Below are 23,318 nucleotides of genomic sequence, written 5' to 3' on the forward strand. Positions count from 1 at the left end.
CCACCAAGAACAGGGAGATGCAGATGTGATCTTATACTGCTCTCCTAAGTAAGAGGCGAGAGGGCAAGAGAAAGTTACTGAAATTTGGGGATGAGAAGGGAACCTCAGAGCTCGGGAAAGCTGTGAAAAGTCCAGACAGTCTGAAGGAAGTAGTCCAAAGACAGGGCAGCTGGGTTGCAAAAAAATACTGCTTCCCATGGGGCCTGGGATGCGCCCATATTGTCGGAAATGTTAGGTGTTAAAGATTCCGAAGACTCTGAAAAAGGTAATGTCATGTCATGATTATCTTCATTTGTATCCCGGCAGAAAATGTTCTCTTAAAACCACGAGGCAGTCATTTCTTTTCTTTCTTTCTCCCATGCCCCACTTTTTGAGATAGTCTTATATACCCCAGGCTAGCCTCTAACTTGCTACATAGCTGAGGATGACCTTGAGTTTCTGATTCTCTTGCTTTCATCTGCCAAGTGCTGGGATTACAGGTGGGTACCAACCACCGGGCCCATATCTTGTGGTCCTGGGGATGGAATCGGGATGTCATGACTGCTAGGCAAGTGCTCTACTGTCTGAACCGCATCCACAGCTCACAAAGCAACTTCTGATCAGAGGAAAGATGGGAAGTTGGAGCATCCTGGAGGAGAAAAGACAAACTTCCTTCTACAGCAGATGCCAAGAGGGCACGTAGGAACCACCCATGCCAGTGAGCACCATCATTCCTGAGCACATCAGGAACACGGAAGGCCGCCGCGTCCTCTCTTACACTAGTGTGTCATTTAGGAGGATTTTTAGCCTTCATGGGCTTCTTTAAGGACCTAACCATCTCATACTGACTTCCCAACTAATATATACAAATAAGCTCCGTGGGACTGGTTGATTTTCAACTTTTTAAATCAGGAAAGCATAAAACAGCACAATTGCACATGCACACAAAACCTCTCTACATTACAAAAACAAAGCTCTACACACTTAGAACTCCCCTTTAAAAACCTGCTCGTGTATCTGCTTAATGGTCTAGCAGCCTGGGTGAGGGAGAAATGCTCCAATGCTAATTTGTTCAAGACAAATACGTTTGAAAGACTATTAGATGCTGAAGTTGTTTGATATTTTTATGATGGTAAGCCATCAGATTGCATGGTGACCAATATAACTAAGAGTTTTTTCTATCACTAGGCAGAACTGAATGTCTGAAAAACAAACAAACAAACCCAAACCAACCCAACCCCAACCCACGCACCCCCAAGCAACAAAAAGCAAAACTCAAACCTGCCTGTCAGTTTTTTCTGCTTACTTATACAGAATAAAACACCAGTGCAGGAAAGCCTGGGTTCCTATGGGGTCTTCTAATTTGGGTAGCAAGAAGCACAGGCACAGCACTGTTCCAGCCAGAATATACTGATCACAAATCTAATTCTAAGCACTCTATTTGAAGACAGATATATTTTCTTCGATTAGTTTCTTCAGTGTTTGTGTATCCTGCAATATCTGAAGCATGTGGTCTAGAAACCCTCTACTGAACAAGCAAGGAAACTTCTCAGAAAATAACTAATTTGTGTGTGTGTATGCTCCGTGTTTCAAATTTTGAACACTTCGATGGAGAGATGGGTCAGGGGTTAAGAGCACTGGCTTCTCTTCTAGAGGACACAAGTTCAAATCCCAGCTCCCACATGGTAGCTCTAAATTCACACACACATGTAGTACACTCAAAAGAGGGTATCCCCATGCCTGGAGTTTCACAAGCTTGTGAGTTGCCATGTGGGTGCTGGGAACAGGAACTGGATTCTCTGGGGCAGCAAGTGCTCTTCACAGCTGGGTCGCATCCAAGCCCAGGAACTGATGCTTTACAACTCCATCAGGAACTTGGCTCTGCGGAGCGAGCCCAGGTACAGACAGTGAGCGAGGTTCAACTTCAGCACAACTTGAAGATGTGGAAGCAAGAGGCGTGTGTAGGAGAGGAGGCCTTTCAGTGAAGAAAGGGATCAGACCAGAAAAGACACAATTCTGCTGATACTTCTTCACCTCTGATACATTTTTGAAGTTGGGAGCTTTTTAATCACATTTCCTAAGAAAGCCATGTCAAGCTGTGTAACAGACATCTTTGTGTAAAATGAGGCAAATTTTCTGGCTGTACTCATAATTCAGCCTTTTGATCGCCAAATGTTATCTCTATATATCTTGTAATTTTGACAGTATTTTGTACAGACAAATGTGTTAACTAGTAAGAAAATTAATTCAAACCTGTGAAGATCTTCCTCAGCTGTTATTACCAAAGCTCAGCCATGGCATAGCTGAAACACATGTAAGGGGCTTCTTTCCTTTCCTTTCCCTTTTTCTTTTCTTTTCACCTTCCTTCCTTTCTTCTTTTCTTTCTTTTGTAAAGTTAGGGTCTCAACAGGCCTGAAATTCCTAGAGATCCTCCTGTCTCTGCCTCCAGTGGTTTTTCTTTCATGTTTTGTTTTTGTCTTTTGAGACAGGGTTTCTCTGTGCAGACCTGGCTGTGCTGGAACTCACTATGTAAACCAGTCTGGCCTCGAACTCAGGGATCCACCTGCCTCTGCCTTCTGGGTGCTGGGATTCGAGGCATGCAGCCGCCGTTTCTCTTATATTTATAGATTCTTACTATGATGTTTGGTAAATGTAAAGCACTTGAAATTCATCTGTATTTTTTTAAAGCAGTGCCTTAGAAATAAAATGAAATAAATCATATGTCCCTAGAGGTCATTTCTTCACAAAGACAGCAAACCACTAAAGCCATCAGCAATAAAAGGCTTATTGAACTGCATAACCCATTTTAACAATAGCCAAATCAATACCACCACGGTGAAGTGTTAACTCCCGAGAGCACCAGCCATCTTGTTCATTCAGTCATAGAGTCAGGACCTAACGCTGGGGTGAGCACACAGCAGGAATTCCCCCCACAGTCAGGACTCGGTGGTTAGGGGGTACAGAGGCTCAGCGTGTGTTCTGCTCTTGCTGAGGACCAGAGCTTGTTTCCCAGTGCCCTCCACAGGCTGCTTACAATTGCCTGTTAATGCCACCAGGGGTCTGATGCCCTCTCCTGGCCTCTATGGATACCTACATGCAGACACACATAATTAAAAACAAGATACATCTTTAAAAAGTCAGCACTCAAAAGAATTTCAAGAAAAACATATACAGATCTTTAAACATTTAGAAATGTAGTTCTAACAAAAATAACAGCCTGAGAATATGGAGTCACATTGGACACCGGTACATGGCAGGGAGGCACCCCCTTGTGGGGCTTCCCACAGCTGCTCACGCTTGTACCAGGGAGACGCCAGCGACAAGGCTCATTGTCATTTCATTTCCTAAACCTGTGACAATATATATTATATGATTACCCAGTTCTAGCCAGTCAAGGGTAGAGGGAGAAAACCTTGCATTACCTTGTACCGTATGAAACTATATGTCAAAATTAAAGCACTGTATTTCCCTCACTCCAAAGCACTATAAATATATTTTTTAAAAGTTTAAGTCAATAATAATCTACATCAGAAACACTGGTTTCCACCAAAAGGGTATCAGAGGTTTAATGTTCATACAATTCATCATTTTGTCAACTGTGTAAATTATTCAAATCCTAGAGTTACTACTTCTTAATTGGAACATGCCATTTCCTAGAAACCAGGCCCAAATGGCAGAAAGCTAGCCTTCCATTAAATAATGGCCTAGAGATGGGGGTGGGTGACAAGACTCATGGCTGGTCAGTTGACTGTCTCAGTGCAATGAGACCTGTGACACACACGAGGTAGGGCCTAGAGTGTCAATGTATAGTTTCTGTTCATTAACAAAAAGATTTTAAAGTCAAAAATATCTTTTTATTTATTCTTAAGTGCATGGGTGTCTTGCCTGCATGTATACCTGTGTCCCACACAAGGAGGTCAGAAGGTGGTATGGGATCGTCTGGAACTGGGGTTATGGATGGTGGTGAGCCGGGTGCTGGGAATCAAAGTCTGCTCCTTCAGAGAAATCAGCTAGTTCCCTTAACTGTTGAGCCATCTCTCTAGCCCTTAAATCAAAGATCTTCACACTCTTTTTAAGTTTCTTGGTAACATGTGGCCGCTGTCCCTGGTCCTCCTTCCCTTCACGCTTCCTGCAGTAATTATCCTCTTTAAGAGCAGCGTCGTGTTCAGAGTTTTTACATTTTAATCTCTTTGATTATTATGTTTTAAGATGTTTTTATTTTATGTGTATCTGTGCATGCACAAACATACGTGTGCACTTTGTTTGTGCAGTGCCTATAAAGGCCAGAAGAGGGCATCAGATTCCCTGGACCAGAATACCTGGATATAGGTGGTTGTAAGTTGACCACTGTGGCTTCTGGGAACTGAATCCAGGTCCTCTGCAAGAGCAGCGGGCGAGGGCTCTTGTATACAGTGCCAGGCCACCAGCCCCACATTCAGGACTTTCTGTGGTCACAGTGATAATGAATGTCAAAGCATTATTAGGGATGATCATCAATACCCCACCACTGTCTAAACTGCTACCTACTGTCATGCACACTACTTGTTTACTAACTCAGATCTCCAGAACATCCCCCCACCCACCGGGGCTTAGTCCTCAGAGCAGCAGAGCCCTGATAGAGCACACTGCCACTCTGTCCCTCTCCTTACAGGCTGTCCCAGTTTAGAAGCACGTGGAAGAAAGTGTTCACAGTTCTGAAGACACTGAATTATTATGTGGAGAACATTAACAGAAACAAGAATAATTTAAAAATTGAGAACATAATGTCAGCATAATTCTAAACGACATACGTGGAAACGTGTTATGCCAACTTTACTAAAATCAGAGAGCTGATATCAGCAATTTCATGTGGCACAACCCACCAGCTAATTAGCAACTGCTGCTTGGAATAGACTCTATGCTATGACCAGTGTCTGCCTTGTACCTACACAGATATCCTGGAAAGACTGATTTGAACAGTGAGATTCACATATTTCAAAGACCCTAGCAGAGGAAGAATCAGGCATCAAATTCTAACAATAAAGTAAAAAGAAAACATTTAAAATCCATTAAAGATATGTATCCCCTATGTTATCCCCACACAGATTGTATTCAGAGAACATGTTAAATTGGTCTACTCTTGAACCAAATATGTACGTTCACACGGTCAAAGTTTAGGGCTGAAATATACATTTTTCAATGACTCTAACTTTTAAAAGTTACAACCTGCCTATTTTTGTCATAAATTATTTTGAAGCTTCAAGAGGCTTTTATGTTTATGATAAATAACAATGAACATTTATTTATGTCTCTACAGCAACCCCCCACATTAATCTCATTTTAAGACAACAAACAAAAACAATAAAATGAAGCACTGTTAGTAAGAACTAAAATGTAATATTTTTGTGTGTGCCTTTAAAAAAATAATGTCAAACATTAAAATCCTACGTCACCAAATCTCTGTTGTACACGGAATAATGAACCCACGTTAGCTGACAGCTGTACTTAGGCATCGCCGCCCACGGCAGGTGGACCAAAGGCCTCTCTAGTGCGCATGAGCTGGACATCCTTGTCAGCCATGCACGTGTCACAGCCCCATACTGCGGATGCTTCCGCTGTCAGGAGCCCATAGGCCGTTTCGGTCATTCCAGTGCAGATGCGGTGAAACCATTTCTGACAAGAGGCCTCACACAGAATGGCGTCCTGATCGTCGTTCACTTCGTTTGTACAAATCCCGCACGGGTACACAGGGTCAGAGGATGAATGGCCGTGCCGGCTGGGGTGCAGGGAGAACTTGCGGCTCTTGTCGGGGGCACACAGGTCAGCTGCGCCCCTGGGCTGCCGGGGTTTGTTCTGGGTCCCATTCGCATGGTTGCTGGTGGCCTCTGCGCTGCCTGAACGGCTGTTGTTCTCTTGGACTGCGTTGTTTCTGTTGACATTTTTTAACTCGACGTTACTCTGGTTGACTGGCTCCTCCATATTTAAGTGAGGTGGGTGGGCGGAGGAACTCTGGTTCGTGGTTTTGGTTGCCCCTTGAGAAAAGTCTTGTTTGGGGAGTGGAGCTTTTGCTTGACCAAACGCATTTGGGGGTGGAATAAACGAATGATTCGATTCTAACGCAGAGGTAAAATTTGAATTATTTCCAGGGGCAAAATTAGATGCCAGGTCAGGGTTAGATACTTGGCCAACATTCTGCGGGGGAATCTGACTAAAGTTTTCAGCAGAGCCTTGTCTAAAATGCTGACCAGGCATGTTAATGTCCTGAGTCAGTATGTTATTATAAGGTGGGTTTCCAAAATTCGAATTATCATGTGGCCCAAAGTTAAAAGCATGAGGCCGGTTAAAGCCCATGCCCAGTGGATTCTGAGGAAATGGGTGTGGCTGATTCCTGAGTGAGTAAGGACCACAGTAGGGAGAAGACATTCTTGGAGGGACGTGGGGTGGCATTCTGAATGTGTTGTAGCCTCCAAAGCCAGGATACCCAGGGCTAAGATATGGATTAGATGAAGGCAGTGGTTTATAGGAAACAGTGTTGTAGCTGTCATCGAATGGATTGGCAGCCACTAGATGGTCAGAGTTTGGATTTGGTGGTGGTGCGTACTCAGACAGCGGAGGAAAGGAAGGTCCCTGCGAAGAGAAGAGACAGGAAAAACAAACAATCCTGATGCGAGTTTAGTTCCTTCCATTGCCCTTCCGAATGTTTATATTTAATTATATTTGATACAAAATAAAACGGAGCTGCAGAGATAGCTCAGAGGTCAAGAGCACTCGCTCACTGCTCTCCCGGGGGACCCAAGTCTGGTGCCCAGCACATGGGCCATGACCATCTACAAGTCCAGCTCCGGGGCGGGGGAAGGAGGCGTGGTCTGCCGCCTTCTTCAGGCCTCCACCAGCACGGGCACTCAGGTGCACATACCCACAGCATAAAACACGTCTGTCTCCTTTAGGAATGGAGATGAGCACGCTTCTCGAGCTCAAACTATTTCAAACTCCATTTAACTCTCTCAAGAAGCCCGTCATCGGGCAGGAGAGATGCCGGGCAGTGGAGAGCACTGGCTGCCCCTAGGTCCCAGTCCCCGCACCCATGTGGTGGCTCACGACCGTCTGTGGCTCCGGATCCTGGGGATCCGAGGATTTCTTTTGGTCTCCATGGGTACCAGGCATGCATGTGGTATACAGAAATATATGCAGACCATCACTCATACACACAAAATAAACATAACTAGATCGTTTTAGAGGCCCGCCACAACTTTCATGTTTGTCCTTGTCGGCAGCTACATCCTCTCTCTTAAAACACTGACGTACTCCAGTCAGAACTTTTTATACGCCAAAGAGTCATAAAGCTGCACAATGATAAGCAAATTCTAAGTGTTTTTTTTTAATGTCAAGATAGACATAATTAAAGCATTCTCAGAGCCCTAATCTCTATACTTCTAATGGTTACACTTCAGTGACCAAAATGGAAACAAAATGTAACTTAGATTCCTATCAGAGTAACTCATACTCATTATCAGCAGAAGAATGCTTCAGTTTATAGCAAATAAAAGCATAAAGCAGGGCTGTAGAGCGGATCCGTGGGAACAGCACCTGCTGCTCTGACAGAGGTGGTGTTTAGTTCCCAGCACCTGCAGGTGCTCACAGCCATGAGTAACCAGTTCCCGGTGACCCAACGCCCTCTCCTGGCCTCGCAGGGCACACTGCATGCACACAATATACAGGCACACATGCAGTCACTCACACATATAAACAAATAAATAAAAAACCATAAATGACAACGTGTGTGTTTATTATAACCACGCGTTACAACAAAGACTTCCACTGTAATTACTTCATGATATCTATACAATATTGATTACCATAATAACAGAACAATTACTCAAGTTAAAATTATTTAAAAATCTTTAAATAGAACTACAGGTTAAATAGCAAACCGCACACTGAGTGCAGAACCCTTGTTAGGCTCTGAAGCAGACAGGAAGCAGACCACACAGCCAAATGTAAACACACAAGATCACCCCAACTGAAAATTGTTACTAAGGAAAACATCAGGGCTCAGAGGCTGCTCAGTGCTTAAGAGCACTTTCCTCTTCCAGAGGACCTGAGTTCAGTTCCCAGCACACATTTCAGGTGGCTCACAACTGCCTCCAACCTCAGGTCTCCTGGGGTACCTGCACTCACACGCACATACACACTTGCTTTAAAACAAACAAGCAAATAAATAAACCACCAACAAAACACCAGATCTTAAAACTAAAAATAACTTTTAAAAAATGTCAACTTACCTGGGTGCTGGCCTTGCGTTTTTTCTTATCTGGGCTTCCTAGTTGTATATTGGGCCCTCCTAACCCATCCAGTCCACTGTCACCACCTACAAAACAGTAAATCCCGACAATATGGAGGCGAAACTGCTTCACAGATCTCACTGCGATATGATTATGGCAGGATACAAAGACAGGGACAATTACAGGGATAGGAAACTGGGAGGGGCCCCTTCCCTTGATGTCTAGCACAGTAACGCTGAAGCAGGCTTCCACCCCAGCTGCACCTGCAGCTCTCCAGGACCCACCCCCCTGGCTACTCCAGCAGCCCCCGTTTCCCCTCATCAGAGCATAATTCCACCCAGGGCATCTCTGGAGCATCCTATAACTTCACAAAAAGCAAAGACAACGGGATGAACAAAAAGGTTTCTAGTCAGCCTTTGAGAAATAACTTGAATGGCACTAAAATGGTTTATGTAGCTAAAGCAGATATAATGAATGCACTCTTTCTTGAGGAGCCCACACCTACCCTTGTCATCAGCTCTTTTTATGAGCTCCTCATTTTTCCTAACTTTCACAACTCAAGTCTACATTAAGATAGCTTTAATAGGGAGCTGGAGAGATGGCTCAGAGGTGAAGAGCACTGACTGCTCTTCCAGAGGTCCTGAGTTCAATTCCCAGCAACCATCTATAATGAGATGGTTGGTTTATAACCATCTATAATGAGATCAGGCATACACGCAGGCAGAACACTGTATGTACATGTATATATGATATCTTTAATAAAGTATCCAACTCTACCTCATGGTGACTAATCCTGAAATTCTTTTTTTTTATAATTTTTTAAAGATTTATTTTTTTTTACAGCTATAAGTACACTATAGCTGTCTTCAGACACACCAGAAGAGGGCATCAGACCTCAATACAGATGATTGTGAGCCACTATATGGTTGCTGGGATTTGAACTCAGGACCTCTGGAGGAGCAGTCAGTCCTCTTAACCACTGAGCCATCTCTCCAGCCCCCTGAAATTCTTTTTCAGCATTGACGCCACCAATCCCAGTTTGGCCTAAGTCAATTACCCTAAAAGATTAAAGGAATGGTCACCGAGGCCACTAAAAAGATCTACCTTCTTTATCATTTTTGTTTTGTCCTTATGACTATTTTAAGTGTGTATAAGATATATTTATGTATGTGTGGGGGCGGTCAGTGCATTCTGCAGGGTGTGTGCGAAGGTCAAATGACAACCTGAGAGAATTGGTTTTCTCTTTCCACTGGGGAACCAGGGGATCAAACTCAGGTTTGTAGGTTTCAGCAGGCCTTTCCCCACTGAGCTGTCTCACCAACAACCAGTAACTATTATAGTTAACCCGTTGTATTATTTTCTTGTGAGAAAGTGCTTGCTATAACTTGGAAGAGGTGAGGTTGAGTGTTCTACTTAGTTCTAGAGGTTCAATCACAGCCCATACGCTGGGTCACCAAGGCGAGGGTGGAGGAAATGTTACATCTCAAGGATGCAGAAAGCAGTTAAGAAAGAGGACCAGATACAGCTCTCAAAAGCACAGCCCCTTAGGCCCGATCTCCTAAAACTCCCGGCTAGGGACCAAGGGTTCAGCACAGGAGCCCAGCCATAGAGCATCTAAATCTCAGAGTCTGTGAGGAGGGCTTCACTCCGCAGGGCCGTCCTCCAGCCTCAGTTTCCAGGGGCCCCAGCTTCCTTTTCCTTTGTTCCCTAAATCCTGAATGTGGACGTTGTTTCCTCCAGGTATATCGCCACGATCTCCAAAGCTTGCCTTTTTGGTTAGCTTCCTTCCTGCCTTCCTCCCCTCCTTCCTTCCCTCCTTCCTTCCTTCCTTCATTTCTTCCTTCCTTCCTTCCTTCCTGTCTGTCTGTCTGACTACCTTTGTTTTTCATTTTTATTTTTAGACAGTGTCTCAGGCTGCCCTTAAACTCACAATACTCAAACTTCTAGTCAGGTGGTGGTAGTGCATACCTTTAGACCCAGCACTCAGGAGAGAGGCAGAAATAGGGGAATCTCTGAATTCAATAGCCTGGTCTACAGAATGAGTTCCAAGACAGCCAGGGCTACACAGAGAAAGCCTATCTTAAAAATAAAGGAAGGAGCCGAGCAGTGGTGGCGCACACCTGTAATCCCAGCACTCTGGGAGGCAGAGGCAGGCAGACTTCTGAGTTTGAGACCAGCCTGGTCTACAGAGTGAGTTCTAGGACAGCCAGGGCTATACAGAGAAACCCTGTCTCGAAAAAACCAAATCCAAAAAAACAAAACAACCCCCCCCCCCAAAAAAAAACAAAAATAAAGGAAGGAAGAAAGAAAAAGAAAGAAAGAAAAGAAAAGAAAAGAAAGAAAGAAAAAAGATTGACAGAAACCATTCAATGCAATGCTATCAACTGAAGTCAGTAGCCATCAAAAGCCACATGATACAGCAGGATTTCTACCAGAAATAAAAGCTTTACTCAACAGATGAAAATCAAGCAACAAAATAAACTATTTTAGTATAAAGAGGGAAAACCCCCATACGATCATGCCAACAGATCCAGATAAACATTTTAAAAATCTAGAAGCTTTTCATGATTTTTTTTTTTAAATTGCAGCCAGGCCATACCAGAATGTGAAATCCGAGGCAGGTTTCAAGTCAGCCTGGGCTACAGAGGGAGACCCTATCTCAAACTAAACCAAACAACAGAGTAGAACTTTCTCTTTGTTTGTGTTTTGTTTTGTTTTGTTTTTCAGGAGAGGGTTTCTCTGTGTAGTCCAGGTTGTCCTGGAACTTACTCTGTAGACCAGGCTGGCCTTGAACTCAGAGTTCTTTTTCTGACCCTTTCTCTCTCCCTCCACAGCCACTGGAGGGATTAGACAGAGGTAGGTTGGAGCAACCTGATTGGAGGAGAGAGGAGGAAGCCACCGTGAGTGGAGAGGAACCATGGGTACACGGCCAGGAGAAACAGCAAGTATCCGGGGTATACTGCTGGGGAGGCAGCCAGGCCAGCCGTTAGTAGATTAGGGGTGATTCCCCAGTAACTGTCAAAGCCAAATAAAACAACCATAGTTTGAGTCTCATTTATTTGTAACCTAGTTGGGGCTAAGCTTAAATGGGTTGTACATTTTGGTGCCCAATGTGGGGCATGAACACATGATCCTGCGATTAATATGAGGTAGTCTCATATTCTACGGATTGAGCTAGCTGAGCAGCTGTAGTGCCTACAACACACCACAGTAAATCAGTAAATACTGATTTACTGTCCCAGTAAATAATTTTTTTTTAAAATCTTGGAGGGCTTGGGTTGGAGTTGAGCCTTTGCCTCACACGTGCCTTCCCCCCAGGTTTGATCCTCAGAACTTCAACCCTCTCCTCCAAGTCAAGGCAGGAGTGCCACCCCGAGTCATATCACTTTCTCAGAAGTCGGGGTTAGACTCCACATGCCTCCCTCCCGGGGCTCAAGGATTTTAGTGATCCTGCTTGGGTTGTCTGAAAGCTTCAGAAACGGTGGTCATCTCCAATAGCTTCCACCACCATGGAAATTCTGATACCCCGCTGTGGGCACTCACATTTGCCATCTGCCAATGCCTGTTAAAACCTGGTGTGGCTTCTGTCTCCAAATCAGACGCTGACTGAAAAGCATCTCAAATCTCACCAGTCAGACACAACCGTGAAGTTAACTCACCTCAGACGCCCAGCATGCTGTCTATGGATCTATTTTCCCTCTGTGTATACAGATGACCACATAGTGATACTTTCATAAAATCACCACACTATTTTTTTTAAACTTTCAATTTCTTTTCAAATTTTAAGTTGTGCATAGGTTTTTTTTCCTCCCGTGCACATCTGTGTGCCACTCGCCTGCAGTGTGCATAGAGGCCAGAAGAGGGCATCAGATCCTCTGGAACTGAAGTCCCAGACAGTGGGAGCCCTGGTGTGGGTGCCGAGAATCCAACCTGGTCCTCTAGAAGAGCAGCCAGTGCTCTTAACTACAGCCATCTCTCCAGCCTCACAAGACAATATTTTTGAAGAAACAGCAATAAAATGTGAAATTTACTAGCATTTCATAGAACTAAAAGAAAGCAAACTGTAGTGTTTTTTTCATTAAGGGTAATTTTTTCTTTTCCCTTTTTATTTTTTCTTTTCCTTTCCTTTCTTTTTGAGACAGGAACTTGAGTACCTCGGGTCGGCCTTTAAATCACCATGTAGATGACCTTGTATTTCAAGGATGACCTTGACTTTCTGGTCTGCTCATCTTCACCTCTCCAGGGCTGAGATTATAGGCACACGTCACTTCTCTGAAATTATGCAGTGTTGGGAATGGAGCCTAGGGTTTTCTACACGCTAAGGAAACACTTTTGTTAACTGAGCCACATTCCAGCTCAAGAGAGTTTTTAAAAGAATCCTGGGCAAAGCAGTGGAGGCGCACGCCTTTAATCCCAGCACTTGAGAGGTAGAGGCAGGTAGATTTCTGAGTTTGAAGCCAGCCTGGTCTACAGAGTGAGTTCCAGGACAACCAGGGCTACACAGAGAAACCCTGTCTTGAAAAAAAAAAGCAAGCAAGCAAACAAACAAACAAAAAACAAAAAAAGAAAGAAAAGAAAGAAAAGAAAAAAGAAAAAGAAAAAAAAGAAAAACAAACAACAACAAAAAAGAATCCTGTAGGGCAGTGATTCTCAACCTTCCTAATGCTATGAACTCTAATACAGTTCCTCATGTTGTGGTGACCCAACCATAGCATTACTTTTGCTGCTACTTTAACTATATATTATTTTTGTTGATAAATTAGCTACTATAACTGTAATGTTGCTACTGTTGTGAGCAGCAATGTAAATCCCTGTGCTTTCCAATGGTCTTAGACAACTTCTCCAACCTGTGAGAACCACTGCTCTGGGGATTAATAAAAACCACTTTAAAAAAATCACCTTAGGGCTGGAGAATTAGTTTGTGTTTAAGAGAAGTGGCTGCTCTTCCAGAAGACCTGGGTTCAATTCCCAGCACACACACAGCAGCTCACACCTGTCTGCAACTCCAATTCCAGGGAGTCTAACACCCTCACACATGCATATATGCAGGCAAAACACCAATGAACATGAAATATAAATAAATTAAAAAATACACTTTCAAAAAATGTGAGCACTATTAAAAAAAAAAAAGATGATAGCTGGGCGATGGTGGCACATGCCTGTAATCCCAGCACTCTGGGAGGCAGAGGCAGGTGGATTTCTGAGTTCCAGTCCAGCCTGGTCTACAGAATGAGTTCCAGGACAGCCAGGGCTACACAGAGAAAGCCTGTCTCGAAAAAACCAACCCCCCCCCAAAAAAAACGATGATTAAGTTCGGAAAGTTATATTTTGTTCTTACTTTTTATTTCTTTATTTAAATGGTGCTGGGATTGAGTTCAGGGCCTTACACATGCTAAGCAAATATTCTACTCCTGTATTCACTCTCTGTTTTGGAAGTTGAAGATATTATTTTTATATCTTCTCCTACTTTTGCTTGTCTTTTTAAAATATTTTCATTACATTTATTAATTTATAAGCTGGGTATGATCCCAGAATCAGGCACATACATACATGTAGGCAAAATATAGATAAAATTGCAGGGTGGTGGTGGCGCACACCTGTAATCCCAGCACTCTGGGAGGCAGAGGCAGGCGGATTTCTGAGTTCAAGGCCAACCTGGTCTACAGAATGAGTTCCAGGACAGCCAGGGCTATACAGAGAAACCCTGTCTCGAAAAAAACCAAATCCAAAAAACCAACAACAACAACAACTATATATATATATACATATATATATATATATGTGTATATATATATATACACATATACATATACATATAAATAAACATATATCTTTAAAAAATAAAAATAACTAGGCATGGTGGCATATGCCTTTAATCCCAGCGTTTTGCCTTTAATTCCAGCGTTCTAGAGGCAGAGACAGAACTCTGTGAGTTCAAGGCCAGCCTGGTCTACAGAGCAAGTTTCAGAACAGATGCTAAGAAATCCTGTCTCAAGAAAACAAAAACAAAACCAAATCATTTATTTATTTATATACTGTGTTGTTGTTGGTGGTGGTGTTGGTGGTGGTGGTGGTGGTGTGTGTGTGTGTGTGTGTGTGTGTGTGAGAGAGAGAGAGAGAGAGAGAGAGAGAGAGAGAGAGAGAGAATGTGCAGGCAGCTATCTGTATATTTGAAGCCAGCTTGGTCTACATAGTAAGTTCAAAGATATTTGGGCCTACACAGTGAGGGCCCATCCTAAAAGAGGGTGCAAGCTACAGAGATGGTTAAATGGTTTAGAGCACTTGTTCTTGCAGAGGACCCAGGTTCAATTCATAGCACCCACAAGATGGCTCACAACCGTTTGTAACCCAAGGGATCCATCCAGTGCTGTCTTAACCACTGAGCCATCTCTCCAACCCAGCATCAATTTCATAAACATTAGCCCTACTGAAATCGACAGGGTGACTGAGAGAAACACGCTCATCCGTTTGAATCACCTGGCAGAGCACTGGTACCCAGTTAGGGCAGCTGCCACCATAAGTAGCGGCGCAGATGGAGACATATGTGCAAAAGGGGAACCCAGGACTTTACAAGAAACAAAGAGAAGCATCAACTGAAGAATCAGTTAGGAAGGCAGTGGGTTCAAATAAGTACACTGTAACATATCGTGAGCAAACAGGGGACACATTTCAGCTACTAGAAAAAAAGAGCACAGTGTATCTCAGAATGACATTGTTACTGTTTGAATGGAATCATCTCCCACAGAGGCTCATGGAGTTTGTTTTGAGACAAACATATAGCTGACTCTAGCATGGGACTCAAGATGCTCCTGCCTCAGCCTTCTGAGGACCACAGATTTGTGCCACTATGCCCAGATCATGTGCTATTCCTAGCCAGAGGAGACTTAAGGGAGTGAGTTTACTGGCACAAGTAGATCACCTGATGTTGGCCTTTTAAGAGTCTCTTGGAGAGATGTCTCAGAGGTTAAGAGCACTGACTACTCTTCCAGAGGTCCTGAGTTCAATTCCCAGAAAATACATGGTGGCTCACAACCATCTGTAATGGGATCCAGTGCATTCTTCTGGTGTGTCTGAAGACAGCTACAGTGTACTCATATACATAAAATAAATACATCTTTTTAAAAAAAGAGTCTACTTATTCTTGATTCTGGTCTAGTTCTCCCTGCTTCTGTCTGCAGTCATGTGACCAAGCCTCCGCCATGTGTGTCCACTACTGTCCCTTCCCCACTATGGAACCTGAAACTGTGAGCCAAAACAAACCTTCATCCCATAAGGCGTTCTGTCAGATATTCCTGTCATACAACCAAGAGGTAAAACATGTAACTTCCAGTCAACATGTTTAAGACAGAATGCAGAGGGCTGGAGAGAAGGCTCCACAGTAAAAGCACTAACTGCTGTCAGAGCACAGGACCAGTGTCTACATGCATGTTATAAATGCCAGTGACCCAAGGGTAGACAATGCTCCCTTCTGGACATTTGGCTCCTGCATAGGACAGGCATGAGAGAGTACATACAACACACACACACACACACACACACACACACACACACACAAACACACACAGTGGGAAAGAGAGGCACTCAGAAATAAATCTTTTTTTTTTTTTAATTTTTTTAAAGTTCCATCTGGGCAAAGACAGCATAAGTCTTTAATCCCAGCACTCCAGAGGCAGAAGGGTGGTAGATCTCTGTGGGTTTGAGGCCAGACTTAGCCTTATCTAAACAGCACTCCAGACCAGCCAGTGTTATATAGTAATATTCACCAGACTGGTGGTGGTATGGCATGACTTTAATATCAGCACCCAGGAAGCAGAGGTAGGCAGATCTCTGTGGGTTCGAGGCCAGCCTGATCTAAACAGTACATTCCAGGCCAGCCAGTGGTATATGGTAAGACTACCAGCAGGGCGGTGGTAGCACACCTTTACTCTTAGCACTTGGGAAACAGAGCCAGGCAGATCTCTGTGAGTTTGAAGCCAGTCTAATCTACAGAGCTAGTTCCAGGACAGCCAAGGATATACAGAGTAATACTGTCTCAAAAATACAAGCAAATAACTCTACCTAAAACAACAACAACAACAACAACAACACAGGGAGCTCAGCAGTTAAGAGCCCTGGCTGCTCTTCCAGAGAGCCCAGATTTCAATTCTCACACCCATGTGGTGACTCACAATTGCTTGCAACCCCAGTTCCAGGGGATCCAAAGTCGTCTTCTTGCCTCTGTGGCCTCCTGAACTCATGGAGTGCGCATAAATTCACACAGGCATGCATGCTTGCACATAATAATGCATACATCATGTGAGACAGGGTTTCCCTGTGTAGCCCTGGCTGTCCTGGAACTCACTCTGTAGACCAGGCTGGCCTCAAACTCAAAAGATCCACCTGCCTCTGCTTCTCAAGTGCTGGGATTAAAGGTGTGTACCACCAAATTTATTCTACAATAAATGTTCTTTAAAATACCAAGATTCATCTGTGTGTCCCTCATAAATGCACTCTTCTTCCTCTGTGTGGCATCTTCCCAGCATTCCCTCTTCTCTGACAGCTCTCTCTTTCTCTGATTCAGTCTTCTCCACCTGTCTCCCATATGTCAGTGTTTTTAACGTTTGTGACCTCAAGGTCCTTCATTCTCTTGGGTAAGCTTGTGTGTTCCCAAGATGTTAATTAGAATCCACCTGTTTACCTACGATTTCCAGGTCTCTATTTCTGACATAAGCGATTGGCTTCAGTTACAGGATGTGTTAGGGATATTCTCTGTATACATTGGAAAACCCTGGGGATGGGGTGGGGACGGTGGAGGGGTTGCGGTGGAGTCAACAGACTTAGAGCCAGACTCCGATGTCTGATGATGTACTGAGTCACACACAGTCCAGTGTTAACATGGAAACCTTTCCCTCTGGTCCTTCCACTAGCTCTTCGGCCCGTATTTCTCCAATCTCAATCCTAACCCTCCAGACATCCATCCCAGTGGGGTTACTGATATTGCCTATTGGTATGGTCTCCTGTTAGTACATCATAGGACTTCTCTGTCATTTCTCTAAATGTTACCCTTGTGTTACTGCTAACTCTGGTAAAAGCATCAATATTCACAATTCCTTCTTCATTTCTGAATTTTTTTCTCTTTCTCTATTCTTTTGGGGTTTCCCCTCAAGATTAAGGGAATTCTTTTTTGATGTTCTTTTTGTAGACACAGGGTCTCATCTACTACAGACTGGCCTTTAACTCGCTATATAACCATGGGTGACCTTGAAACACCCCCACCCCTTTCCTCTCTCTTTGGTCTCTCCATTAAGATCCCTGGCTGTCTCGGCCCAGCAGTGGTGGCGCACGCCTGTAATCCCAGCTCTCTGGGAGGCAGAGGCAGGCGGATTTCTGAGTTCGAGGCCAGCCTGGTCTACAGAGTGAGTTCCAGTTCAACCAGGGCTATACAGAGAAACCCTGTCTCAAAAAACAAAATCCAAAAAACAAAAAACAAAACAAAACAAAAAAGATCCCTGGCTGTCCAGAAACTCACTATTTAGACAGAGATCAACTTGCCTCTGTCTCCCAAGGGCTGGGGTTAAAAGCATGTGCCCCTCATCCAGTTTATCTGAAGCTGGGTTCAAATCCAGGACTTCCCTTATGCTAGGCAAATATTCTACCCAACTGAACAATATCCCTAGCCCCTCCAAAAGCATTTTTAAAAAGATTATTTACTTTTATTTTGTGCAGATGACTGCTTGCCTACATACCTGTCTTTGTACCATGTGCATGTATCGGTGCTGAAGGAGGCCAGAGAGGCCCTGGAGCCCCTGGGACTGGCGTGACAGATGGTTGGGAGCTGGCAGTGGGTACTGAGAGCTGACCCTGGGTCCTCTAGAAGGGCAGCCCGTGCCCGTGACTACTAAGCCGTCTATCGAGCCCCATGGAAATCTGTATTTTAATAACAAGATATAATGATGCTTTTTGTTATTTTTTTCCAAGACAATGTCTCACTATGGAGTTCTGAACTGTCCTGAAACTCACTCTGTAACCAGGCTGGCCTGGAACTCACAGAGGTCACCTGCCTCTACATTCCAAGTGCTGGGATTAAAGGGGTGATGCTTTTTGATCTATAGAACATGCTACAGCAAAGTCCTCAGTCAATGACATCTCATTTTTGTCAAACTTGAGTTCTACCTATTGTAGTTTCTCATTCATTCATTCATTCATTCATTCACTCATTCACTCATTCACTCATTCACTCATTCACTCATTCACTCACTCACTGTGTGTGGAGGATGTTCCACAGCTTACATGTGTCAGTCAAGGATACGTTTTTTTAAAATCAGTTTTCATCCTTCTATTTAGGAGTTCCATGACCCTAGCTCAGGTCACCAGGCTTACGTAATAAACACCTTCATCTGCTGAGCCGTCTTACTTTTCAAAAAGATTTACTTTTATTATTATTTTTAATCATGTGTACGTGTGTGAGAGGGACTTCAGGTGCCCCTTGGACCTGAAGGAGCCATTGGATCCCCTGGGGCTCGAGCTGGAGGCCTCGTTAAGCCGTCCCACATGGGTGCTGGGGACTGAACCTGGGTGCTGGGGACTGAACGTGGGTCCTCTGCAAGAGCAGTAAGCACTTTGAACTACTGAGGACTGCTCCAGCCCCTCCTTATATTACTTTTTTAAATTTGAAACAACGTTTCTCTGCATTGTCCTGGCTGCTCTGTAACTCACTATGAAGACCATGATGACCTCAAACACAGAGACCTACCTGCCTCTGCCTCTGCCTCTGCCTCTGCCTCCTGAGTGCTGAGACTAAAGGCGTGCGCCATCACTGCTCTGGAGAGATAGCTCTATGTTTTAGAGCACGCACCGCTCTGGCAGAAGATGGGAGTCTGGTTCCTACCAGCCATATCAGGTTGCTCACAACTGTAACACTATCTCCACGGCATCATATTTCCTCCTAGTTTTTAGATTACTGGTACTGTTCACGCGCACAGGCACCTTCCCTTCATATACACACATTTGAAATAAAATCTCCTTAAAAAACAATTCATTTTAATTGAAATATGTGTCTATATGACATACACACATATGTATGTAAATCTTATCTCTGGTCACGAATTTAATGAAGTCTTTTAATACACATGAAATAAACACGAAACCACTCAAAGATCTACCAGGAAAAGCAAGTGGTGAGACCATCCTGAGAAGCTAGGCTGCAGAGTCTACACCTCACACAAGCCACATCTTGCATCGAGTCTCAAAAAAATTATATAGTTTACCAAAAAAGTTCGGGGGCAGCTAATCTCAACAGTATTGTCTTCAGAAAAGCTCAGACAGAAGCAGGGTGTGCTCATTCATGCAAGCCCGCATTTTCTGCCTCAGAAAGCTGAGACAGGGGTCTGCCTGCAGTGTGAACCAACTGGACCACATAACATGAGCCTCTTTAAAAGACAAAACAAAACCAGCCAGACATTGGTGGTGCACACCTTTAAGTTTAACTGCAGCACTCAGAAGGTAAAGGCAGGCCAATCTCTGTGAGTTCGAGGCCAGCCTGGTCTACAGAGTAAGTGCCAGAACATCCAGGGTTATAAAAACCCTGCCGGGCGGCGGTGGCGCACACCTGTAATCCCAGCACTCTGGGAGGCAGAGGCAGGCGGAGTTCTGAGTTCGAGGCCAGCCTGGTCTACAGAGAAACCCTGTCTCAAAAAAACCAAATCCAAAAATCCAAAAAAAAAAAAAAAAAAGGAACACGAAACTTTTATGGATTAGGAACCAATCAAAATTAATGTTTGGAAATGAGTTACTACAAAGATATTCTCCATGATATAAAAATACTGGCTGTGTGTTTTCTTGTATTTGGGGATTTTAACTCTTAGAACATTATTGAACTGAAATTTGAGCCAATTCCCTACTACTGACATGGCTGCAAACACAGCAATATGAAGGATTATCGTGTTCTTGGCTACACTATCAAATACTACCACATTTTAATTAACATTACATTTGGTCAGGACAGACAGCTAAGATCAAAGATACAAACCCGAGAGCTCTTTGCTTTCTGTCAACCCCGAAGCAATTTATAATAACAGGCAAACTTCTACTGCAAAAACCTCAGGGGAAGTACATCTCAGAAGGGCCTATTCCTTAATGGCTTTGGCAAGTCAAATCACAAACAACACAGGATTACATATTTCCCCAGTGGGAACATTGTTGTGCATGTCTTTAATCCCTGCACCCCCTGCAAAGGCAGGAAGATCTCTGTGAGTTCCAGGCTAGCTGGGTCTACATAATTAGTTCCAGGGTAGCCAAGGCTACAACAGTAAGACCCTGTCTCAAAACAAACAAATAAACAAACACCACCACCACAACAAAAACTCACCAAATGAAAGGTTGTCGGACATCGAGCCTTTAAAAGCGATGCTCTGCTCTACATTACAACTTTTGCTTCAATAACTAAAAAGTCCGTTTCTCCTCTTCTTCCTGTTTATGTGCACATGGAGGCCAGAGATGGGTTCGTCACTGCTTTCCAATTTATGCATTCCAGCAGGGCCACTCACTCGGAAACCCAAGCTCACTAAGTCAGAGTCCTGTCACCTGCTGGAGTGACAGGAGAGCCACCACATCCACCTGGCATTTATTTGGGTGCTGGGAGCCTGGATTCAGATCCTCACACTTGTTGGGCAGGTGCTTCACTCACTGAACCATCCCCTGAGCTCTAGAAAAAGAGAATTCGGGACTGGAGACATGGCTCATGTTATGGACCATGTTATGTGGTCCAATTGGTTATGAGCACTGACTGCTCTTCTGAAGGTCCTGAGTTCAAATCCCAGCAACCACATGGTGGCTGACAACCATCTGTAATGAGATCTGACTCCCTCTTCTGGAGTATCTGAAGACAGCTACGGTGTACTTACATATAATAATAAATAAATCTTTAAAAAAAGAAAGAAAGAAAAAGAGAATTCCACCTAAACATTTGAGGGAAGAACATCTTCTGGTGTCCTGAGGCAGTTGAGTTATGTGCATTCTGAAGTCACACTGAACCAAAACATCAGTGGATGTCCATGGTCATATAAGTCAGATGGAAATTTTGCCGATTTATGTGCACCTTATCCTTTTAGTAGGAGGAGGGGATGGAAAGATTATGCAGTCGCCTGCTTGCTTCAGCCCTTCCCCTCAGTCTTATTTTCCACCCAACACCCAGAACAAACCCCTTAGAAACCGAATCATTGCTTTTCTGAAAAACTGTCCAGTTCCCATCTCCGCGTAAAAGCCAAAAATCTGTCTGTCTGCCTTCCTTCCTTCCTTCCTTCCTTCTTTACTTTTTTCCCCCCTCTTTTTGACAGGGTCTCAGTATGAAGCCATAGCTGAACTGAAAGTCACTAGTATAGATCACGCTAGCCTCAAACTCACAGATATCCACCTGCCTCTGCCTCTGCCTCTGCAGTGTTGGAACTAAAGGCCTGCCCACCACACCTGGCAAAAGACAAAGTCTGAATGACTCTCAAGACACACTTCCCTACCCTCAGTCCGGCATACCTGGCTGTCCCAGTGCACCTTGCCACAGTTGCCATGGCTTGGATACACAGGCTAGCCAAACCCAAAGCCTTTGCATCTCTGGTTGCCTTTGCCTCGGTGCCTTCCCCCCAGGTACGACAGGAATTGTGCCATCTTCCTCTCAGCTCACCTTCCAGGTGAGGCTTTGATCACCTCCACTCCTGCCACCCCTACCTCCCTCATCAGTCTTTTCTACCCCCATTCCCTGCTTTGGTATTTTGCACAGTACTTTACCATATATATTGTTTACTGAATGGTGCATTCCTGTGTAAAGAACATCTAAATTCTTTATTCACTGTTTTAACCCATGCCAAGAACAGTACCTAGTACATAGTACATGTTCAACAAATATTTGCACAATGAACAAACTTTGTGACTCCCAGACTCAGAAACCCATCCAGAACGGGAAGAGCTGCCAGGTATCCCCATATTCCCAGGTGGTATTTGGTAGTGTGTATGTGTGTGTGTTTTAAACTTACATGCAGTACCTTTTGTTCAGTACACCCTTCTTTCTGGTTTTTCTGGGATAGTAAGGCATTCACATTCCTCACTAGTTTGCAAAGAAGAAAACCAATGACGCGAAGCTGATTTTGTATGGTTTGGTTCTTAATCTTATTGGTTAATAAAGATAGCGCCTTTTGAATGTACCTAGTTCCTCTCCCTAAACTAAAAGAAAATATAGAGAATACGTGCTTGCCTTTTGGAGGGAGGTGATTTCTCAAAGCGCCCCAACTCTCTAGCAGTGCAACTTAGTTTTCTGGGGGGTGGGTATTGTTCGCGGGTGTCTCTTTTTCACCCCGAGGTGTCTATTGTGCTGTGTAGTGGGAAGCAGGAGAGGAGCCCTGTAGGAAGGGATGCTGAGCGCCGCACGTCTGCACGTCTGCACACAAAGTGGGGACCCCGGGCGCCTGGAGCCGCACACTTAGGCCCGGGCCGCCCGGGTGGCTTCCCCATGGGCCCGCGTTCCCTCGGTCCTCCCAACCCCGCTCGGTTACCTCTAACTCTCTTCAGCGCGATGGGCTCCTTGTCCTGTTCCGCTGACATTACCGACCGCCGCGCATGGCTCGCCCCCGGGCCGCGGGAAGCCGGTGTCTTTGATGCGGCGGCCCCTCCTCCTCCGGGTCCTCCTCCTAGTCCTCCGGGTCCTCCTCTTGGTCCCTGGAGTCCTCCCGGCCGAGCTCAGAGCCCAGGCCGGCCGGGCCGCGGGCCGACTTTGAAAAGTTTAGGAGGCAGCCCAGGCCTCGGGGCTCCGTGTGCTCGCGGGGCTCAGCCAGGCTCCGCTGGGCTCAGGGCCGCGGCCTGGGGGCGGCGCCCGCGCCCGGCCGGGAGAAGACGCGCGCCCTGGGCCGCGCTGCGCTGCGCTCCGCCCGCGCGCGGGGGAGACGCGGCCTCCGCGGACACAAAAGCCCCCGGCCTGCAGCGGCCGCTCGGGGGACGTGGCGCGGCCCCGAGGCCTCCCCGCCCTGCCTGTGCTCCACAGCCCAGCACGGGGCCGGGCTTCGGGGGCGGGGACCCAGGGCGCGCGGAGCCCCGCACCCTCACCCGCACCCACAC

General features: G+C 45.0%; 1 protein-coding gene across 1 annotated transcript; it reads right to left on the reverse strand.

Moving 5' to 3' along the window:
• Positions 1–1,237: 1,237 nt before the first annotated feature.
• On the reverse strand, positions 1,238–23,064 carry Pygo1 (pygopus family PHD finger 1). Its single transcript, XM_052187821.1, has 3 exons — positions 22,760–23,064; positions 8,241–8,326; positions 1,238–6,585 (listed from the first exon to the last, which is right to left on the reverse strand). The coding sequence occupies exons 1-3, from the start codon at positions 22,806–22,808 to the stop codon at positions 5,464–5,466; spliced, it is 1,257 nt and encodes a 418-aa protein (XP_052043781.1). The 5' UTR covers positions 22,809–23,064; the 3' UTR covers positions 1,238–5,463.
• Between the last annotated feature and the right edge of the window lie 254 nt (positions 23,065–23,318).

The sequence above is a fragment of the Apodemus sylvaticus genome, chromosome 7 (assembly GCF_947179515.1).
Source record: "Apodemus sylvaticus chromosome 7, mApoSyl1.1, whole genome shotgun sequence".
Taxonomy (NCBI): Eukaryota; Metazoa; Chordata; class Mammalia; order Rodentia; family Muridae; genus Apodemus; species Apodemus sylvaticus.